At 49.4% G+C, this 21,441-nt stretch overlaps 1 protein-coding gene across 14 annotated transcripts in view; it reads left to right on the forward strand.

The window, feature by feature from the left end:
• The window catches only part of MAP4 (microtubule associated protein 4), a 143,145-nt gene that overhangs the window by 72,310 nt on the left and 49,394 nt on the right, over positions 1–21,441 (forward strand). For 11 of the 14 annotated variants that reach the window (XM_084509085.1, XM_084509096.1, XM_084509087.1 and 8 more), the window contains 7 exons: positions 10,744–10,875; positions 13,650–13,760; positions 14,331–14,459; positions 15,056–15,130; positions 17,327–17,467; positions 18,949–19,566; positions 20,668–20,814. In XM_084509085.1, coding sequence (XP_084365211.1) covers positions 10,744–10,875; positions 13,650–13,760; positions 14,331–14,459; positions 15,056–15,130; positions 17,327–17,467; positions 18,949–19,566; positions 20,668–20,814 — 1,353 coding nt within the window. The remainder of the gene's footprint in view (positions 1–10,743; positions 10,876–13,649; positions 13,761–14,330; positions 14,460–15,055; positions 15,131–17,326; positions 17,468–18,948; positions 19,567–20,667; positions 20,815–21,441) is intronic. The other 3 variants (XM_084509092.1, XM_084509097.1, XM_084509098.1) reach the window with 3 other exon arrangements.

Raw genomic sequence — 21,441 nt, forward strand, 5'->3', positions numbered from 1 at the left:
CCAGGGCTAAACATCTTGATACACGTCGTGGAACACAGGATTCAATGCAAATTCTGTGTCTCAAGCCATCCCTCCAAAAACGCTGGGGGTGATACGAGTTTTTCTCTTTTTTCCTCTTTTTTCCTCCGCTTGGGAGTCACCTCCTGCCTACCTGCCTGCAACAGGCCGGGGGTTTCTGCCTCCCAGGGGTGCAGCGGGTGCAGTGAGCACCCTGCTTAGCAGCTCTCCATAGGTGCACGCTGCACCCCCGGGGCCGCGCCGCGCGGCGCAGCCGCTGAGCTGCGTCCCAAGGTCACACCGTGCGCTCCTGTGTTTTTCCTAAAACGCAAACAAACCCGAAGCCGTGTCTGCCCTGACTGCAGCAGTGCCCCGCAGGGCCTTCACTGCGGCTGGAGCTTCACAGGCCACCGAAGCCTCCTGACAACCCTGGTGCTGTCCACTCTACTTACCGTCAGCCCCGCGGCAGCGCTGTCGCTCCCGCGCTGGCTCCGTGCCTCAGCCCCGACCCCGCCGCGTACATCTAGGTGAGGCAATTCAGTATTAGAGCAGAGATCTGTGGAATGTGTTTATTTTTTTTTTCTTTACATCATGGACCTGCGGTGTGCAGGCAGCAGCTACGCCGCGGCCACCAGCCCCAGCAGCCCGTGGTGAGATGCTCCCCGCACACCCTGCTGCGCGCCGTCTCGGGTGGCTTGTCCGCACGCATCAAAACACTCTGCAGGTTCAGATGCACGGAGAGCAGGCAGCACTGACACGGTTTACGTAGCACTGCAGAGCACCACTAACGTCTTTGTGAGGATCCAGAGAATTCCTAGAAGCCTGGGTGACTTTCACAGGGCTGCAAATTACAGAGATTTCAAAGGAGCAGCGACGGCGTGTCATTTGTCTCATTCTCTAGGCAGCAGCTTCCTGAATAAGTAGCTATAGGATTGGAGCTTCTCCCAGTATTATGTAAATGGCTTCATGCTTTGATGTCCCTCGTGTCATTAGTTTGACACTAGCTGGAATTAATGGCCATAAAACTCTATTACAAACGTGGCAGATTTCTCTTGACTGCTCCCGATTCCTCGTGCGAGCTCGCTGCTCTTGCCATGGGATTTTAAAAGCGGAAAGTAGGTCACCGCGATGTGTGTGAACACGGGCTGGGAAACAGGCTATAATCGCAGCATTAAACAAACACGACTGTCATGCTGAAGGGAAATTTTCTATTTTAAGCGCTTCTTTCCATTATCGCCATCTCATTCTGCAGAGGAAGCATATGGGGACTTCTGCGGGCATGCACCCGCAGATGGGATCCGGGAAGATGCGCGCTGTACGTGTGCACAGATACCTACACACATGCATGTAGGTTAGCTGCGTGTCCAGGAGGGACAATAAATATCTCAATAAATATCTGTATGGTCACTCCTGAACGGGCCCGAGGACGGCTCCTCTGCACCTCGTGCGGAGCAGGCGGGGAAGGAGGGAAAGCAGTGAGATATGTAGGTCAGAAGAAGCGACGCGCCTTGAAGCTGAGCAGCAATCAAACGCTGATGGGTGTGGGGCTGGAATTACTGATGTCGTGTGGACCTGAAGCAGTGTTATATTCGTAATTTTTCGGAGCTCCTGGAGCCCGTACGTGTTTGCCATGCGATCCTCCTGCCCGCGGCTTCCCTGCCAGCAGGTCGGGGCATCTGGCTGTGGTGATAAGTGCTGGCCTCGGAGCCGGGAGTATCTGAACTAAATTGTTTGGATTTTTCTGCTAGGGGAAGGGCTACCAAGGGAGCTGCTGCTGTGTCTGCTGCATGGTTTTGCTTATGAGAGCCGAAGGAAGATAAGGATGGGAGATAGGTTGGGAGGCAAATAAATGGGATGGAACCGGCTATTTTTAGGCAAGGAGAGGTATGAGCGGCAGGGCGGTGAGCTTAAGGTTGTCTTGACAGAGAACTCTCCAGGTAAATCTGTTGGAAAAATGCAAAGAAAAATGCAAAACCGAAGGGAAATTATTTGTGTATAGGCAAGGCATTCATAGACTCCTGCTAACATGGCTGTGTCGGGAGCTCTGGAAAGGGTCAGGAGAAAGCAGAGACCTGAATTATTATTTTTTTTTGGCTAGGATGTAAAGCTCGAGTTGTAAGAACTGTACAGATAAAGGTACAGAGTGATTTATTGCCACTGAATCACAAGTCAAAAAGAAGGGGCTTTCTGATCTCGTAGGAACAAACCGAAGAAAAACCCCCTGCCAAACAGACGGAGGAGAAAACGCTGCCAAAAGGCTGCAGAACTCAGACCCGTGTCTGCTGCAGTCCTGGTTTGTGTTCTTTGCCCTGGTGAGCGGTACAGACCTCTGTGGGATGGGGGGGGAAGGTTCAAGCACGTTTAAACCCGGGGCGTGCGCTGTGTTCATGGGGCTGGGGGCCCAGCAAGGGCAGGGGCTACATTAAATTCCCGAGAAGACATCAGGACGAAGGAATCAACCCGTTCACTGCCACCTGGAGAACAGCGGGGTGAGGAACAGGCTCTGGAGAGGGTCCCTGGAGCTGCTTCTCTTCCACAAGGCAGCAGATGAGACGGGGCGCAGCACGGAGCCGGTGAGGGGGCTGCAGATGGTGAGTTTGGGGTCGTGGAGACCTCATGGAGAGATCCGGGGCCGTCCTGTGCCCTCCCGAGCTGGGAACCAGCTCTCCAAGTGCCCCTTAGTGGGAGCTTTCAAGGAGCTGGCCGGACACTTTGGGTACAGTTATATGGACCTCGTTGTGTTTGCACACACCGACTTCCACAAGGGTACGCTTGCAGATGATGCTCCTCCAGTAGTGCTGTAAGTGCTTTTTTAAGTTTTAATTCTCTTCACTGGCCCCGATTGCGTTTGAAGAAAGCATTTAGCAGAAGAACACCTGGAAGCTGTCAGGAGAGAGCCCGGGATGATGGATCTCAGAGCAGGACGGCTCGGCAGAGGCTGTTATTCTGCTCCAGTTGCTGTGCTGGCGGGGGCAGCTCTGCCCGCTGGCTGCCAAGCAGGCAAAGGCAAGACTCCGGGGACGTGGGGAACGCCTGATGTTTAACCGACTCCTTAAAGACATCTCAGAGAACGTTTTTTTTTATGAAGAGTGGAAATGGATCAGTCTGTCTGGGATAAGAGGAGGTCTTGTGCTGGTAATGACTGATCTGAAAGGTGAAGAAACACCGCGTCCAGCGGAGGAGGTGTTTGCAGCCGTGTTTTCAGACCGTTTGGGTACGTGTGACCTGGTCCCAGTGCAGACAGGTAAAGCTTAGAGCAAGTTGAGTTCCTCGAGCCACGTTACCGAGTCACCATCGGGTGGTAGGTAAGGGATGGTTTCCTTAAAACCTCACTGGCTTTTATATCTCAGCTATTTCTTAAACGTGTTCTCTGCACTGGGGCTTTCTGGGGCCGGGCAGGGAGCACCGTGCTTCAAAAGCCCCAGTCCCTGGGCAACCTGTTCTCCACCCGAGAGGGAGGAGATGCCCTGCTCTCAGCTCACACCTCTGCTCGATGCACAGATCCTGCTCGCTTTTAGAGCTCGTGGGTCGTGCAGCTGGGGCTTGGTGCGTCTCTTCTGGTAGCATTTTTCTCACCCTTTCCCACCCACATCCCCAAGAGGCTTAGGGGACACCTGCAGCTCTGTTAGGAGACCAGATAAATTGCCCTGGAAGAAAAGGACTCCCAAAACCTGCCTTGGGAGGAAAGGAAAGCAAAGCCCTTACCCCCAGTGGGGTTGCAGTCCGTACCTTTGTGGTTGAAAGAGTTGAGCTCAGCACTGACCCTCACTGAGCAGATCCTCAGGTGTGATCCTTGCTGCTGCTTCCCCTGCTCTCAAAGGCTTCTGCTCTGAAACCCTGAGTTTCTCGGGCTCCCCTTTGGCAGCAGCTGGGTTTGGGCAGGTCTCTGCATCCCCTGGGAGCCCTTGGATCCCTCACCGCGAGGCTTTTGCCTCAAAATTTTGCGTTATTCAAGCTCATAAGCTTTAGGCAAAGCTGCCTGGTGAGGCCTCGTAAGGACTCTGGAATTAGGAGGCTGGAAGGTGGGAGTGTTTCCGCTGACTCAGGCTTGGGTTTGTTCCCTTGGGGTTTCTGTGTGGATACATCTTTTATGTTGTCTGCATCTTGTGCTACGCCTACTGACCACGTTCGTGTTCTTTGCACGGCGTTGGGTTCAAATACTCGCTGCCAGGATCTGCAGAAAGCCCTCAGCTTTCGGAAGGAACCCCAAGTGAAATAATCAGACTGGTTCAGCTGTGTCACTTGGCTCTCCAAAATCTCACGTAAAAAAAAAAAAAAGGATAGCAGAGACTAAAAATACTCCACCGTGCTACTTCAGACAGAAGTGGCCTTCTCTTAATTCCCCTCAGAGGAACGCTTTATGGGGAGAAAGTCTCCAAAATGCAGCAATTGTGTTTGCGTGCACCTGTGACAACGCTGTGGAAATCAGCCTCGTTAGAGGCTTTTGTACAAAAACAGGACTTTTGTTATAAAAAACCTGTGGGATCTGCCCGTGAGCAGATGGTCTCTCATGGGCCAGGTATCTCGCTCAGAAAGAAGTGGCTGTTCAGGACCCTGATAATTGCTTTTTCCTCCCCGAATCAGTCCACGCAGGGTGTCGGTGCTGCCCTCCCAGGTGCCTCGCTGGGGAATCCTTCCTCTCCTCCTCAGGCCGATCACCTTAACCCCTGGGGACAAAGAAAATGCTGATCCACTGAGGGAAGAAGAGGCTTTGGGTTTGGGCACATCCCTCGTTTCCCTTCCAGTTTGGAGGCCGGGCACTCGAGGAAGCCCCGGCAGCGCACCTGGGGCACCTGGAGAGCGGAGCCGGGGGAAGGCGCGCGGCGTCCGGAGCTGCCAGCGAGCTGCCAGCCTGCTCTGCTCACACGGGAGATGCGATAACAAATTACTCACTTCCTGAGCAGCTGACATTCCCCGCGGGAAGCAGGAGCCGGAGAACAAATAGCGCCGGCAGAGCAATTAGAGCCGAGGGTGGGAGGTGTGCGTCGTGCGGGCGCTGCTGAAGGAGCCTCTCTCCGAGGAGGAGGAGGAAGGAACGAAGCTCCACAATGAGCTGCAACAAATGCTTCTTTTTTATTTTTTCTTTCTTCTTTCAGATTCTTTTTTTTTAAAAAAGGTTCAGTGAAAAACGTGCGCTGAACTTCCAAGTTACTGACTTCGCATCTTTTAAGCCGGGAGGTGCCGGCTCTGGCAGTCACGCACCGAGCGTTTTTGGCATTCGGGGTTATACAACAGCAGGAAATCTCCGAAGGAAAGCAATAAAATGTTTCTTGAATTGTCGGCACCGTCTGAAATGCCCTGCAGTTTCTGGTGGACCTTTTATCATCTCCTGATCTTTCCCCATCCAGCCTGGTGGTGGATTTTCATTTACTTCTCACTGAACCAAATCAGCTAGATTTGGTTTTAGTGTTAGCTCCTGGTAGGTCAGCCTTTATCTTTTTTGGCAAGGACAGAATTTTTTCACTCCAAAAGCAACATCTGAACTGTGTGCATGGCTTACGAGCCTGGGAGACACCTCTGCCATCTGACATCCAGCCCCTCTGCTCAAACAGGGAGGCCGGGGGAGGTTGCTCGGGGCTCCGTCCTGATGGATTTTGAGCCATCTCCAGGGATGGAGACTCCCCAGCCTCTCCGGGCACCCTGTGTGCTCTTTGGCTTGCCTCACAGTCTGATTTAAAAGTCAAAATTCAGTGGAGCCACCCATGTGTCAGCTTGGCAAGAGGAAAGGCAGCGGGCAGAAAGTAGCCAGCTTGGTGGCAAGGCGATGTTTTGCTTTCCAGAATAATGAAAGCGATGATGAAATATTGAGGAGCTGTCCCTGCAAGGTGCTGCCCGTTGCTGCATTCCCTTTAGGGCCAGGATTTGGTGCCTTTACCCTATAAATAACGCATTAGTGTCACCGGCAAGGGAAGGGGGAGACCCCAGACCTCTGGGCCTCCTGCTTGTTCCCAAAACCCTTCCAGCAGCACCTGTCAGACCCTGCAGCCTTTTTGTGTGTTTTGTTATCACCAGGAGCGTCCCATGGTGCGTGGGTTATTGTGCCAGCACTGGGATTTCTCTTGGTCCTAGCAGTTGATTTCAGCAAGCTTGGCATCTGTGTAGGATGCTGAACCAGCGCGGCGAGCTGGGCAAATTAGCTTTGGGATCAGCTATAGGAACGAAGCTCTTAAGCTCCTCTTGCCCTGTTTGCTTGGCGTGGCGCTGGCAGGGGCACCCCGTGGCCGCAGCCTCATTAACTTTGCAGATCCTTAACCTCCAGCCGGGGAGCTGCTGGGTGACCTCCCGAGATTAGCGGCTCCTCCAGCAAAAAAAGGCTTTGTGGTGGTAATCCCCTATAAAAGAGAGCTCCTTGGCTGCAGGTTGGCTGGGTGATTCCTGGCAGCCCTTGGGCACGGAACTTCGAGCCCAGCACCCGGGGGCTCGCCAGGAGCGCGGTTCTGTACGGATCAGCCTCGGGGCTGGGTTGTGTGGCCGTGTGGTGCTGGCAGACGCCGAGACCAACAAAGTGACACCGGCAGCAGCTTTGCTGAACGCTCCGACTCCTCCAGGACCGGCAGTGGGATCAGTGCAGGGAGAGCGCTACGTGCATGGGCTCCTTATTCTTACTCTCAGAGGCCAGCTCGCTCTGTAAGTACTCCGTAAGGGTGAATCTTCTTGAAATGAGGCTTTGCGAGCTGTGCTCCTGCGTCGGTTTCTGCATGGTTGTACCTGGGTTTTCAGCTACGAGCAAAGCTTTAATACCCAAGAAATTACAGCTTGTGGGATCTGTCACGTTCATGTTTAGCTTTGAGTACATTTTTTGCTGCCGGTGGGTGTTCCTAGCACCTCGGGAGTGGTCCTCGGAAGAGTTGGGCTGCTTGGTTGTGTTTGTTTGGGCTCTTACCTGAAGCTCACGTGCACGCTGTGGTTTTCAGGAGGGTCTGCTGGGTGTGGAACTGGAAATCCTCTTTTCTGCAGCCCTTGGGCCCCTGTTTCAGCGATCGCCTTTCTCGTGTTCAGCCAGGCAGGCATGAACGAGGAGGAGCTGAGGATGGGGACGGGGTGGGGATGGATCAAATGGATGTGTCTGCTTTTAGCTGCATGGCGAGTGGTGCCAAAACCTGCTGTGACTAGGAGCAGAGAGGGGTTGTTGCTGTGCCTGGTTGGCTGCTGAGCAGCCTCACAGGGTGGGCACTGCCCTCGTCCTGTGCCCGTGGCTGCCTTCAACGCTGATACATGGGCTTGATGCCATCTGATGTCCCTCAGTGCTTCCCTTTGCATTTCCTCATGTCTGCTGTCTTGCCATCCGTCTCGTCCCTTTTCCAGCAAGGCCTGTGTTTGAAGGAGGCCCCAGCTCTTCACCTGAGGGCAGTAGCACAGCCTGCCCATCGACACAAAGCACAAACCAACCCAACCAGCAACCAAGAACCCGACCAAACAGAGGAAGCTAAGGCAGTTTTACTTCCAACGGACCCGTTGTGACCCTCGTGTTGCAGGCTGTGTCGGTGCCAGGCAGGTGATGCCCTGGTGGGGACAGGCTTGCCACAGCCACTGGGTGCTCCACCAGCGTGCCATGCAGTCGAGCAGACTTAGCAGGCCCCAGTCCGAAAAGCCAGTTACAGTCCTCTTAGAGAAAGTCGGTGTCAAATTGCCGTTGGGCTCCCAGGTCCCTTCCTCACGCCGTTTTTCTGCTTTTTGTTGGTTTTGTAAGAGAAAGGAACGACAGCTCCTGTCCTGAGCAATGTCCAGCAGAATGCAATTAACCCCCTTGCTATCGTATCCCACACCCATATAAATAATGGTGCCTCCTGAAACGTGGAGGGACGCTTTCTCTTCCAAACACTTTGTAAATTCAGTGATTGTTGTCTGTTGTTATACATAATTTCCTCTGCATGCCTGGCATCACCATCCTGTGCCATCCTGTGCCTCCTGTGCCATCCTGTGCCGTCCTGTGCCATCCTGTGCCATCCTGTGCCGTCCTGTGCCTTCTGTGCCATCCAAAGCTGGCTGGGGATTTGCTCTGCCCTCGCCGCTCGAGCCAGCCGTGCCACACGTGGCCAGGCAGCAGCAGAACAGCCAAAAGGCACTGGCAGACAAGCAGCGGGCGCTTGCCAAATCAGCTCGGCTTTAGGAAGCCCGTAGCATCTGCAGGAGGTAGGAATAACTCCCCTGACGGTCAGGAATTGGATCTGTTCAGAAACAATTCTTCCTCCTTTTTTTTTTTCGGTGGTGTTTACACAGAAACGAGGTGGTAAAAGGTCACCTCCTTAGATATGAGAGCCTGAATTCCCATTCCCCAGCCTTCAGAGCTCTGTAAAGGTGATGAGATAATTCCGTGCCGTTCCGGCACCGTGCCTGCCACGCCTGGTGCCCCACAGCAGGACTTGTCCCACACAAGCTCCTGCCGGTGCTGCTGCCCGAGTCCGCAGTGAGAAACACTCACCCAGTGCCCAGTCCTGGTCACCACGCTGCTGTCCTGTCGCAGGCAGCTCCCAAATTCTCCTGCTTTCCTCGGGAACCTCGACACTCACTGCCCAGGCACGTTCGTGCTGGCGACTCGCAGGCAGCTCATTGTCTGTCACCCAAGGGATGATGTATGGTCGACCTCTTGGGCTCAGTTATACGACAGCAAAGGGACCCAACCACCTTCTTCCCTCTTATTTTTTTCTCAATCCCTTGGTTTTATTATTATTAGAATTTTTACAGCCTCTCCATGTCTTTCTGTTCGACCTTGCCATGAATTCTCCCTGACCAGCTGCTACTGCGGACTTCTAGAAGAGGTGCTGCTTGGCTTTTTTATTACGATTTTTTAATAGATCAGCACTGTATATTTTTATTATTTCTTCTATTCTTTTACTTCCGTGTGCTAACATTGTTTTTGCTGTTATTAACTGCAGTTTTGCACTGAATCAGGGGGCTTTTGGAGGGATCTCTTCCTCTGCATGTAACCAGTGTCCTCTCCTGAGCTGCAGCCTTGCAAGCAAAGGGAGAAGCAGTGAAAGCACACAGAGCTGTACTGAAAAGAGGGTGTAAAATATTGCATTAGGTGATGAGGGGAGGAGTTTGTGTATTTTTTGATTTAATTCCTATCCAGAGGAAACTGGAGATTGCTTTGGCAGTTTGATGGTGTTGACCTGATAAATTCAGGTCTCCTGAACCCGAGGACTGATCTAAAGAATCAGGAGTCTGGGAGCCTGCTTGGAGCCTTCCCCCTGCATTTATCTTGCTCAAGAACCTCAGGACTTGCGGTCGTGCACAAGAACCAAAACCACCAGATCTGGAAACGTTTTGAACAGCAGCTGAAACAGCCATGCTTTCCTCAGCAGTGGCTGCTTTGGCAAACACTTCTACTGACCTGAAGTGTAGCTCAGACCTTGCAGGTGCTGGCTCATGCACGGCGAGCTTTTGCGTGCTGTAAACACTGAGAAATCCCTTAAACTGACCCATAACTTCCCTCGTCCTGGCCACTGCCTCTCGCTGCCCCTGCCTCACTGCTCTGTTGGAGCGATTTGAAGGTGAAGCTAGGACAGGATCAGTGGAGGTGTGCGCCCGGTTCCCTGGTATCTGAAGCCAGCCCCGGTGCTCAGCCTGTCCACGACTTCATCCCCAGGCATGGCACTGGCAGAAGTGTGGCTGGGGTGATGCAGATGTGTCCGTGAAGGCCCAGCATTAAGGAAGAGGAGGAGAAAGAAGAGAAGGAGGAGGAAGAGGAACAGGAGGCAGCAGAGGCTCTCAGCTCGCAGCTGCACCTCCTTGCTCTGATTCCTACATGTTTCCCAACGTGCCATAAGGACATCGGAAAAAGATGATGGCGTATCCTCAGTATTCCTCAGAACAGCCCAATTTAAACAATTTTACCTCCTCTAGTCTAATTTCTTCTTTGTTTCCATGCATCTTTATGGGACCATCTGTGGGATGGAGCGACCCTAATAGCCTGACCCTAGGGCCCAGAGCCCCTGGCACACACACGGCTGGTGCCAGGCCACGAGGGCTGGCATCCCAGCGTGGGTCTTCCTAACGTGGGCAGCAAAGGAGGACAAATATTTCCCTTGGGAAGGTGGAAGCTGCTGGGCTTCGATGTGCTGTGTGCTTCGGGCCTGTGAACCAGGGGGGATTGGGCTTAAGTGCGAGGTGAAGATACACAGCTAAAGGCCCTCCAGGCACTCAGGGAAAGGTTATTCCCTTAAATGATCCGGAGTTTGTCCTCCTAGTGGAATACAGAGCAAAAAATCTGTATGGGTGCTGCCTGTGTGTGATGCGAACACTTTTATTAATGCAGCCAAAGGCAGAGCATCAAACGCGACGCCTGTGCGGGAGAGAAGGGGCCGTGACCTCCCCTCCTCCCAGGTGTGACCAGTGAGTTGTGCTCAGCACTTCTCCATCACAGGCGTGACAGCTTCGGGCAGCTCCTCGGGGTTGTTCCTCTTCTTGTGAAAATTCTCCCTAAAGATGAGTGCGAGCGGCTGATGCGAAAGTCCAACATTGGAAAAAAGGCAGCGCCGTGGTGTGCCAGTTCTCTGTCCTTGGTCATATTGATCAGCCTGACCTGGTGTGTAATAAAATGCAGAAAGTCCCGTTGTTCTGTATCATATTTAAGCATTTGCATCAAAGCAGTGGAAAATGAAATAATCACAAATTCTGCTTCGGCTAATTGTTCATGTCACCTCTTGGCCTTTGAATGTCATCATGGGGTAATAAACTCTAAAAGGTTTGGGTTATTGTTGGTTGTTTTTTTTTTGACTGTGCCATTTTCTTCCCTAATTTCAGTGTTCCCAGGAGAAATCATGGATGAAAAGCTATCCTACAAAGAATTTCTGGATCGCAATGACACCTGGGCGATGGATGACAGGGACCTGTGCTTTGAATCGCAGCCCGTGTTCAAACCCATGGAGATGGCAGGTATGCCCCTGTTACTCCTCCACCTGCTGCACCTGCAAAAAAGATACCTTTCACCCCATTTTCTCTCATTTTTGTTAAAAAAATATGTGAAATCAATTGCTAGTTTTTGAGGGAACCAAAAGCCAGGCTACCCAGATTGCAACAGGCTATCAGCTCGGGAAGGAGACTGACTGAAACGGGATGAAACCTAACTTTTTTGTGATGGTTTTGAACACTGCAGACCTGCTTAGGAAATTATTTTCTTGCTATCTGAATCTTGTATTTGCTAAGAGATTCCGTGAGAAAATTACGAGCTGTTACAATGGTGAGAAATGATTCACGGAGCAGCTGGAACGAAAGAACCACTGGTTTCTGAAACACAGCTTCTGCCCCCGCCCCATTGCTTTGTTAGGTGGAGAATGGGCTGGTGCTGTAGTTACACTCAATAGCCAGATGATAAAGTAGCTGAGTAGGGCAATTTAAATACCTAGCCCATCCTCCCATCTTCTCTTTGCTGAAATGAAGCAGGTCTGTGGGTGATCTGTTGCAGGAAACCACGTCCTTAGGTTTCACATCCTTAGAGTATCTCCTGCACCTGCACATGCTGAAGTTACTTTGCAGACCGCAGGACCAAGGCATTCCTCGGGACTGCCCTTCCTGGTGCTGAGTAAGCAAGAGGCAGCTTAAAGGTGGATAAATTCCTACGTCTGAGAAGTGACAGAGCAGGCGAGCTTTAAGAATGCCAGCAGGAGGGGAAGAAGTGAACAGCAGTCTCATAAAAGTGTATGGGTTTATTGCATATTTTTATCCAGGCTCTTTGTAGGATAATTTCCCTCCAGAGGCGAGAATTCTTTGGCCACTTGTGTAACAGGTCTCCCAACCAGCACTGCTGTAATTCCTCGTTCCGTGGTGAGAAACATGGTGAGAAGCTCAGTTCAGCTTCTGCAATCCTCTGCTGCTTCCGTGCAGCTTAAAAAATGTGTGTTTGAGCCTGCTCCTTGCTCCTTATTGCAAACACCGAGTTAGGGTCTGGTGCTGGGGCTCAGCCCTGTGAAGGCAATGGTTATCAGCAAAATCTTACATATATATATATTTGTATATATATATCTGTATATATATATCTCACACTATTTGTAATAAAAAGACTTGTTTAAAAATGTTGTTATAGCGCAGAGTGAATAAAACTCAAGCACTGCCTCGTTGCTTGTGAGCCTTAAAATGCTGTCAGGCTCTCCATCAGGAGCGTCCCGTGATTCATTACTGTAGCTACAGGTAAATCACTGCACATGAAGAGCTACACCTCTGATCGATCTAAAGTAACGTGCTTTTGTTAGTCCAGGATCAGCAGCGAACTCGAGCTGTGTCTCTGAGCAGCAGCGGCTGCGAGTGGCCGTGGATGTGAGCTGAGAACTTTTCCGAAGTGTTTTGTCAATCTTACCTCCAGCTGCCTGGAAGAAACCGTCTCAAATCCTTAACATTTCGTCTGGCTTCATAATATGACAAACAAGCAGCAAGTTTGGGGCAGGTAGAGAATTATTTCGGACCCAAGGACTGATTCCTTACTGCGCTGGCCGGGTCCCACCCGTGCCGTTCACCTTTCCGTGCCCCTCGGCTTGCAGTGCTGGGGGCAGAAGGGCCCCGCTCACCTGCTTTAGAGGGGGCTCAGGCCCCCATGAGGATCTGAAGAGGACAAGAAAAGCCTCTCCATGCTCCCTGGACCCTGCAGAGCAGAACCCGGGCAGCCCCCTTCCACATCCAGCAGCTGCTGGCACCGAGGGAAATCCTCAGCACCCCTTTGAGCCTCTCAGTCGGTTTGGGTTGGAATGCTTCTGGGGTTTTGTTGGGTTGGAAAAAGGCAGTGATTTGGTCTTGGTGGTGCTGTCGTAAACAGCTTGGAATTAACATTTTCTAAAATTTCCTCTGAAGCGAGACATTGTCTGGGGATCTCAACCAGGCTGAGAGATTTCTGAAAGAATTCGTGGTGCTCACCCAGCGCTGACATTTGGGAGCACAATGAACGCTCGCGGCTTTGCTGTCGTCCCCTGAAATAGCATGTCTGGCGAGAGACAACAAGAAGCCTTCAGCTGAATCCCTTTTCATTGTGCTTAACCTGAAGAAATCTGCGTGGTGTCTGCCCATCAGCGTGTGACAGCGGCTTTGGGAGCATCAAGTCCATCCCCACCTTCCCGGGAAGCCAGGAGGCAAGGCCAAGGCAGGGATTGACGCCTCCCATCAAAGCCTCCTGTCGTGGGGCTGTGCCCCCCTGGGGATGGACGGGGTGGCTGGCCCAGGCTGGCAAGATGTGTGGGAAATCACTGGTCACAAAACCCCCCCGGGGGCTGTAAACCTTGGGACAGTTCGTCTGTGATGGGAGCGCCACGGCTCCTTCTCTTCACGTTGCTCTCAGCTGGAGTAAGGCACAGTGGGGTCGTCTTCCCTTCATCTCCTTGTCAGCGAGGCTCTCTGCTCCCTAAGGGATGGGTTTCGGTCAGGAATCCATCTTAAAAACCACTGGAGGAGATGGATTCTTCATACAGCTGTTAGCATCTACATTTCAGGCGATTTTCCCTACCGTGCAGTCTGCACAGCCGTGTTTTGCTGTTGGGCGTAAAGTCTAATTAGGGAGGTGTTTGTCCTCGATAAATAGTCTTGAAAGCAGCTCTCCCTTGGAAGTCCTTCGCTCTGCTGCTGCATCACAGCAGTGCTGGTGTTGGGATTATCCCAGCACTGTTTTTAAATAATCCTGTGTATCTTTGACTGTGCGGTAACGCTGGCCTCGTTTTGTGTCCCCTCAGACCCCTTCAGCATGCACCGAGGGGAGAACCTGCCTGATTTGGCCTTTCCTGCTGACATGAAGAACGTGCAGCTCTTCACGGACCACGTTGACACTTCCACAGACATCCATGGTGAGTTCCTCCTCCGCATCTGTCCCTGCTGGTCTTTTTTGGTGTCTTCTCCATTGACCTTCACGTACTGAAAACTATTAAGCTGATAAGTGCACAGACCATACAATCTCTTCACATGATTATGTTTTTTTTTGTCTAAAAGACTTTCTGGTAGCTGCTTCCAAGAGGGTTTTTTTTGTGTTTTTTTGTTGGTTTGTTACTTTTTAAGCATATTTAGGCAGAAGGAGATGGGGCATCTTGACAAATTGAGTTGGGGCTGGAGTTACTAACAGCTCTTGTCTGCATGGCTAAAGACCAAAGCTGCAGGAACTTTTTCCACAAAATGGTCTTCGGTGTTCGGGCTATTGCAGTTTAAGTGGTTATTAACGAGAATTCATGGGAGCAGAAGCAGAAAGCAAAAGGAGAGAAGAAATAAAAATTAATTTGTATGTATTTACTGTCTTGTACCGTGTTGGAAAAAAATAGATGTACAGTTCACAATGCGACTTGTAAAGGGGAACTACTTGAGAAACTTGCTTACAAACTGTCTAAAATGACAAATGACTGAAAAATGGCCTTTTATTTCATTAGCACCACATGGATCCATGATGGTACCTGAACAACCTTTCCTGGGATCCCCCTATTGTCCTGCAGAGGTTCTTGACCCGTCAGCCTTTGTGGGCCTGGATTCAGCTGCAGAATTTCTGCAAGACAACACAGGTAAGAAACAGATGTTCTGCTCTTGCTGTCTGTCTCACTGTAGGTGGCTTTGAAGGACATACAGCTGGAAAATCTCAATCTATTAGTCCTAAAGAATCTTGGTGGGGGAGTTAATGTATAAAATGAGTCGAGATTAGAAAATATCCTTTTGGAAACAGCATTTCCCTGATCAATGGGAATGCTCTAAAGATACTAGGGGATGAATGTGCCACTGAGCAAAGAACCTGCATTGTCAGGTCCCGGGGTAACTCTTCTCTGACTGATGCAAGCTTGGACTAGTTATAATCAAATAGCATTCATAAAGTGAACTAAGTTACCTGAGAGTGCAGTCAAAACAGCAGCAGAGTCAATACCCTGAGCAAAGAAGCAGACATTTCTGCTCAGGAAGAGCAGTCAGGCTTTGGGACGGGTTACCCAGGAAGGTGGTGAAGTCCCTGTCCCTGGGGGTGTTCAAGGAGAGGTTGGACGTGGTGCTTGGGGACAGGGTTTGGTGGTGGCATTGGTGGTAGGGGGTGGTTGGAGCAGGTGATCTTGGAGGGCTTTCCCAACCCCTGTGATTCTCTGTTAGTGACAGGACTAAATGTGTTTTCCTGTAGTGCCTGAAGAACATTGGATGGGAGCTCAGCATGATGTGAAGGGACCAGATGCCTCTTTCTTTGTTGAGCCATCAGGTAAAAATAGTTTCGACTTAGTCTGCAGGAACTGTCTAGTTCCTCGCATTCCTAGAGTTTATGAGCAGCAGAAACAGAACTTGTGTCCCCATCTGCCTTTTCAAGAAACAAAAAGCCGTATTGGAGTAAAGTGGGACCTGGCCAAGAGCATTTCTGGTTCTCAAATCAACTTAGGATAAAAAAGCGTGGTTTAAATGTTGCTTAACACACATTTTCAGGTTTAGTGTTGTCAGGGATGGGGGGAACCCTGCGTTATGCAGACTGTTTACCTTCGTATTTAGGGTGACAAATTTATACAGTTCCAAGCCCAACTCTTGGTATAAACTAGTGGTGTGCCCTTTTGGGGCATATAGCTAGACTTTAACCCTCTGAAAGCATGGGGTTAAGCGTGCCCTTCCGTGGGCTGTGGGGACTTGTGTCGATCTGCTTGAGGGTAGGAAAGCTCTGCAGGAGGATCTGGATAGGCTGGACCGATGGGCTGAGGTCAACTGCATGAAGTTTAACAAGGCCAAGTGCCGGGTCCTGCACCTGGGGCGCAATAACCCCAAGCAGAGCTACAGGCTGGGAGAGGAATGGTTGGAAAGCTGCCAGGCAGAGAAGGACCTGGGAGTGATGGTGGACAGTCGGCTGAATATGAGCCAGCAGTGTGCTCAGGTGGCCAAGAAGGCCAACGGCATCCTGGCTTGTATTAGGAACAGCGTGACCAGCAGGGCTAGGGAGGTGATCGTCCCCCTGTACTCAGCTCTGGTGAGGCCGCACCTCGAGTACTGTGTTCAGTTTTGGGCCCCTCGCTACAAGAAGGACATCGAGGTGCTTGAGCGGGTGCAGAGAAGGGCGACGAAGCTGGTGAGGGGCCTGGAGAACAAGTCCTACGAGGAGCGGCTGAGGGAGCTGGGCTTGTTCAGCCTGGAGAAGAGGAGGCTCAGGGGTGACCTTATTGCTCTTTACAGATACCTTAAAGGAGGCTGTAGAGAGGTGGGGGTTGGCCTGTTCTCCCACGTGCCTGGTGACAGGACGAGGGGGAATGGGTTTAAGTTGAGCCAGGGGAGTTTTAGGTTGGATGTTAGGAAGAACTTCTTCACTGAAAGGGTTGTGAGGCATTGGAACAGGCTGCCCAGGGAAGTGGTGGAGTCACCATCCCTGGAAGTCTTCAAAAGACGCTTAGATGTACAGCTTAGGGATATGGTTTAGTGGAGGGCTGTTAGCGTTAGGTTGGAGGTTGGACTCGATGACCTTGAGGTCTCTTCCAACCTAGAAAATTCTGTGATTCTGTGATTCTGTGACTTAAAGTTGCAGCTGTGCACAAAATAACCCTGGTAGCAGCAAGCTTGGTGGATTCCAGACTACATCTCTGTTCTGTGCTTCTCGTGGACCAATGAAGGTACCGTGAATTCCAGCTGGGGTATCTGTTCAAGCATTACTTGACCCTAAAATAATAAATAGGATAAATAAAATTTACTCTAGAAAAGAAAGTCTGTAAAACTGGAACTTTACTACTTTCAAGAGCCCTAGTCTTTGAACACACTCGAGTCAAATCTGCTGACTTGAATAATCTGTCAGAGTGCTCGTGTTTACTCCTTCCAAGGACCAGTACAGCTGAGGGAACCAATAAAAATAATTCTGGCTCTTGGGTAATCAACAGAATTTTAAATTAAATTCTAATTGCAAACCTGTATACTCTGCCCAGTTATCTATAGACTATGGTTACAGTTAAAGCATTGAAGCTCCACTGGGGAGGACACATTTGCACTGCAGCTGCCTGTATATTACGATATTTCACCTGCAATGGGATCTTTATTGCTGATTTTGGTGAACGAGCCAGGAAGAGAGCAGTTTAACACCGATCGTGGGTAGATGGGGTGTTTAGAGCTCAGGGCTCCACCTAGGTTTCAGGGTAGAGCAAGGATGCTTTGTACTTGTTCCTCGAGTTTGTTCCAGCAATTGCTTCCCTAGGGACACAAGTGTTTTCTTAGGCATTGCACAAGTCATTTTTCTGAAACCAACCCTGCAAACAGGCTCTGGTCCTGTCCTACCCGACTGCGTTGCTGCAGTGGGGGAGTTTACTCATCACACTGCAGGCAGCACGGAGCAGGCAGCGCCTTGAGAGGGTGATTCAAATCTTGGCAAGTCCAGAAGATAAAGCTGTTTGCTGAGATCTTTCCGAGTGCTTAATCAAACTTCATTTTCTGTGCCCAGTGCCCCCCACAGTGACTGAAGCAAAAAAGCCAAATTTGCCAGAAAGCCCGGCAGCAGTGACTCCTGATTTTGTTCCTACTGCAATAACAGCATCCCCAGAAGGGGCTGAAGCTACTGATGCATCAAAAGGTGACACATCAGGTAAAGCTGCCCTTGTCTCATGACTGGTGCTGGTTTTAGACCTGTCATGAGCAAGCTGTAGTAGTGGAAAGATATGTGATGGACTCCTCTGAAGACAAAACAGCAAAGTATTAATCTCCATCAGAACTAAAGGTTTAAATAGGTTGTGTTGGTGAGAAAGAGCAAGACTTTTCAACTCTGCTGTCACAGTCCAGTAACAGACGTAATGATTCGTAAAGAATCAAAATTTCTCCAAGTTTCACCTCCGGACAGTGTTAGGGTGTGTCAAGAACATGGTTATGCCATGGGTCTCCTGCTGTCTATAAACACCATAAAGCTCTCTGTTTTAAGAAGAGAAAAAGTGACTTTAAAACAGAATTTTTAACTTATTTATAGACAGCAGGAGATTCACAGTACATAATTATTTCTTCAACATCTTATCCTTCTGTAAAATCAAGATCCTTAAAAAAAAACCAAACAAAAACCACTTGGTTTTGTTTGGTGGAGCATTGGCTCTATCTAAATACATCCTGAAGCACAGTTTTGAAAGGGACTTTTACCATTTTCCCAATTTCTTTCATTTTTTGGTTTATTACATATCTTTTAAACATATTTCTCCCTGTTTGGCAGGGGAATGCTTTTAGATGCAGTTCAAACACTGAGGAGAAATTTTATTTTTTAACATCTACTCAGCTGTGTATCTAAGCTGTTGAGGTCACCGTGCTGCACTGCACAGCCTACAGACAGTACCAGGGGCTGTTGAAAGTAATAGCTGCAGAAGAAACGTAAGAGCCAGTGCTTCTGGCTTTGGATAACTTGTAAAATTTGCCTGTAGACAGCTGAAATTTGAATGTTATTTTGAAACGAAGAGCTGAGTTTTCAGTAGCTATTATGTAAAATGTGAGTGAGGCCAAGTTTGAAAGAATAAGGGGCAGCTGGCGCTTCACTGGGTGGCAGTGCCTTCTGTATCAGTGCCCTTGCTTCTGCTCGAGTTGCGGGACTGTCCTGCCCACGAACAATGTAAACAATATTTGAAACGTGGCTCTGGAACATTTCAGGACTTTTTCAGTTGTTGGAATACGCTGCCGTGCTCAGAAAGGTGGCACCAAAAGTTTCTGTCTCCTCCTGTAGAGTGAAAAAACCTCATTAGGATGCTGGTGTCTGTGCCGTTGGAATGTGTTGCTTGCGGTGGATCTACCCGCTCGGGTCTCTTGCCAGCTCTGCAGCGTCAGATTTTAAACAATAACAAAGCATCTTTTGGCTGCTGGAGGCTAGGAGCAGGCGGATGTCTGACACTGTAGCCAAGGATACAAAACATGGCTTGGGTGCACTGAGGAATCTGTCAGCAAGAGCAGTGCAACCTGAGCGGAGTGGCCGGGGGAGTGAATGCTGCTGAAAAGGCACAAGAGGGCAAGGGGAAGCCATTCTCTAGCCATAATCTGCACTGTTGGGTTTTCACATTCGTTATTTTTTGTTGATTTCTGCAATCTGTTTTTCCGTAGCAGATGCACAGTGTGTTCCTGCCTCGGATGTCACGTCCATTTCTGCAGAGAAAGCTGGGTCCATCCTTGCAGGAGACACCAAGCCGCCGCAGGCTGCAGATGCTGGATTTGCACCTGCAGCAGAAGCAGAGCCTCCTCAGGCTCTGGATGTGGGCTTTGCTCCTGCCCCAGAAGCCAAACCTCCTAATGGTATCGATGCCATGTTCGCCCCAGTGGTGGATACTGGCTTGAACCCAGAAGCAGATTCTAAGTCCCATCACGCCGTGGATTTGGAGTTTGCTCCAGCAGCAGACGCAGGGTTTGCCCCGGCAGCAGACACGAAGTCTCACCATGCTATGGATTTGGCATTTAGCCCAGTAGCAGACACTGAGTCTCAGCACGCCGTGGATTTGGAGTTTGCCCCTCCAGCAGAAGCTAACCACCTCCACGCCGTGGATCCTGGGTTTGCTCCTGTCGCAGAAGCCAAGCCTTTTCCTGCTGTGGATTCAGGTTTTGTCTCTGCATCAGAAGCTAAGCCTGTCCCTGCAGCTGACACCAAGCTTGCTGCATCTGAAGAGCTGATAACATCTGAATCTTCTGTTGAGCATGGCAAGTCACCCTTCCATGAGCCTCCTGCAGGTGAGCTTAGCTGAAAGCTTCGTTCAGGCCAGAAATAACTTGGCAAGTGGTGTGCAAAGGCCACTCGAAGTTGGCACAGCACTAGCAGCAACAAGCCTGGTAGTGGATAGTGACTACTACAGAGATGTACAATTCTAGTAAGACTGTCACATAAAAAAACATAGTTTTTTAGTAGTTAAGATGTTTAAATGCAAGGCACACCAGAATCTTAAGTAGAGCACAGCTCCACTGACAAGATACAGACAGAGGAAGAACTTCACAAGGATTTTTCACTTAGAAAATATGAAACTGGAATAACTAAATGATTTTTTAAGGACTTGGCATTCTTTACAGAGCTGTGTGTTTGTGGTTTTTATTTTTATTTTTATTTTTTTCTAGTTCATCCGTGTTCGTATTTATTTTTGCATCATTATCATATACAGAAATTTCCACAGATGCTGCAGGACAGCGTTTTCGAACAAAGCTTCTTATCTGGAAAACAGTTTCTGAGGAGACTGACAGGCTTTGTTGGTGATGTTGTGACATTTCCTTGCAATGACTATAGGCATCGATTCAGGGCAGCGAGCATTTTGCTTTTTCCATGTGGTGGACAATGGATTTTTTGTGCCGCGTGGATTTCTCAAAGGACACTCTCCTTTCTGAGAGACACGACAGTCACTATAGCAAACAGCACTGGGCAGACCCAGCGTATATTGATTGACTGTGGAAAGAGTTCTGCGTAGTAAGAAATTTTCTTTTTCATTCTTTTTACCTTCTAATATTATTTGGTTTAATGATAAGAGTACATTTCAAAGGAGAGAAGTTTTAGCAAAAGAAAAACCTTTTTAGAATGTAGTAGGTGAAAGGCATAGGTGGGGGAATGAGAGACTAAATACAAGCCAATACAGGAAGATTTGCTTTAGAAGAGCACTTAAGCTTTCAGGAGGGGTGAGCTGTTAGAAAGTGATCCTAAAAAGCAGGTTATCACTGTTCTGAAAGTGATGAAAACCTCTAGTTTCCTGAGGAAAACGGGAATTAGGTGAGGACGTAATTTTATCCTGCTTAATCTCATCTAAATTAAAAAAAAAAAATGAAATTTTATTCTCTACATTCTGTTTTCAGAAGCACCTGCAAGCATGGAACAAGAACTGAAAGGCCCAGAGGCTTGTGTTGATCTTCCCTTAGAGAAAGCCAAAGACAGTATTCCATCTCCCAGCCACCATGAAGATCGTCTTCCAGAACAGACGAACCATCTGCCTGAACCAGCAGGTGAGAAATGCAAACCACAGCATACAGCTGGAGCAAGCACTTTGCTCTCAGCTGGTTCTTCCCAAGCACCCAGATTCTTTCTCCCAGCCACCGTTCTCCTATCCTTGTGAAGGACAAAGCAACAAAGATTTAATCTCAGGAAGGTTATAAACATGTACGAACGTGGGGACTGTGTTAGAACCAGGTGGTAGCCTTCACTTTGGAAATGACCAGCATGTAACTTGTCTTTTTCTTCCTCATCCATATTTGTTTTACATCTCTCACAATCTGTGTTTTTTATGTAATCAATCTTATTTATATTTTTAAAATACAACCGTTCTCCAAAGTGATTGTTTTATAAATTAAAACTTGTTATAATTGTGTAGCTAGGAATTCAGTAGTGTCTGTATGAATATATCCTAAAATAATGTATGAATACTAGACAATTAGCATTAGATAGGGACTGCAGACTGACAATGGAGCATATTTTAGCACTGGTTTGATTTTTTTTTTAATTGACACTGTGTCCATAAGCACCACGATGGTCTTTGCTTCATGCTTTACCTATATTTTTGCATGTCAGTCAAAATATAAAACTGCTTCTTAAAATGGGATTGAGAGGAGGTAATACATAGTAGACAATCAAAT

The sequence above is a fragment of the Aythya ferina genome (assembly GCF_964211825.1).
Source record: "Aythya ferina genome assembly, chromosome: 2".
In the NCBI taxonomy this organism is placed as follows: Eukaryota; Metazoa; Chordata; class Aves; order Anseriformes; family Anatidae; genus Aythya; species Aythya ferina.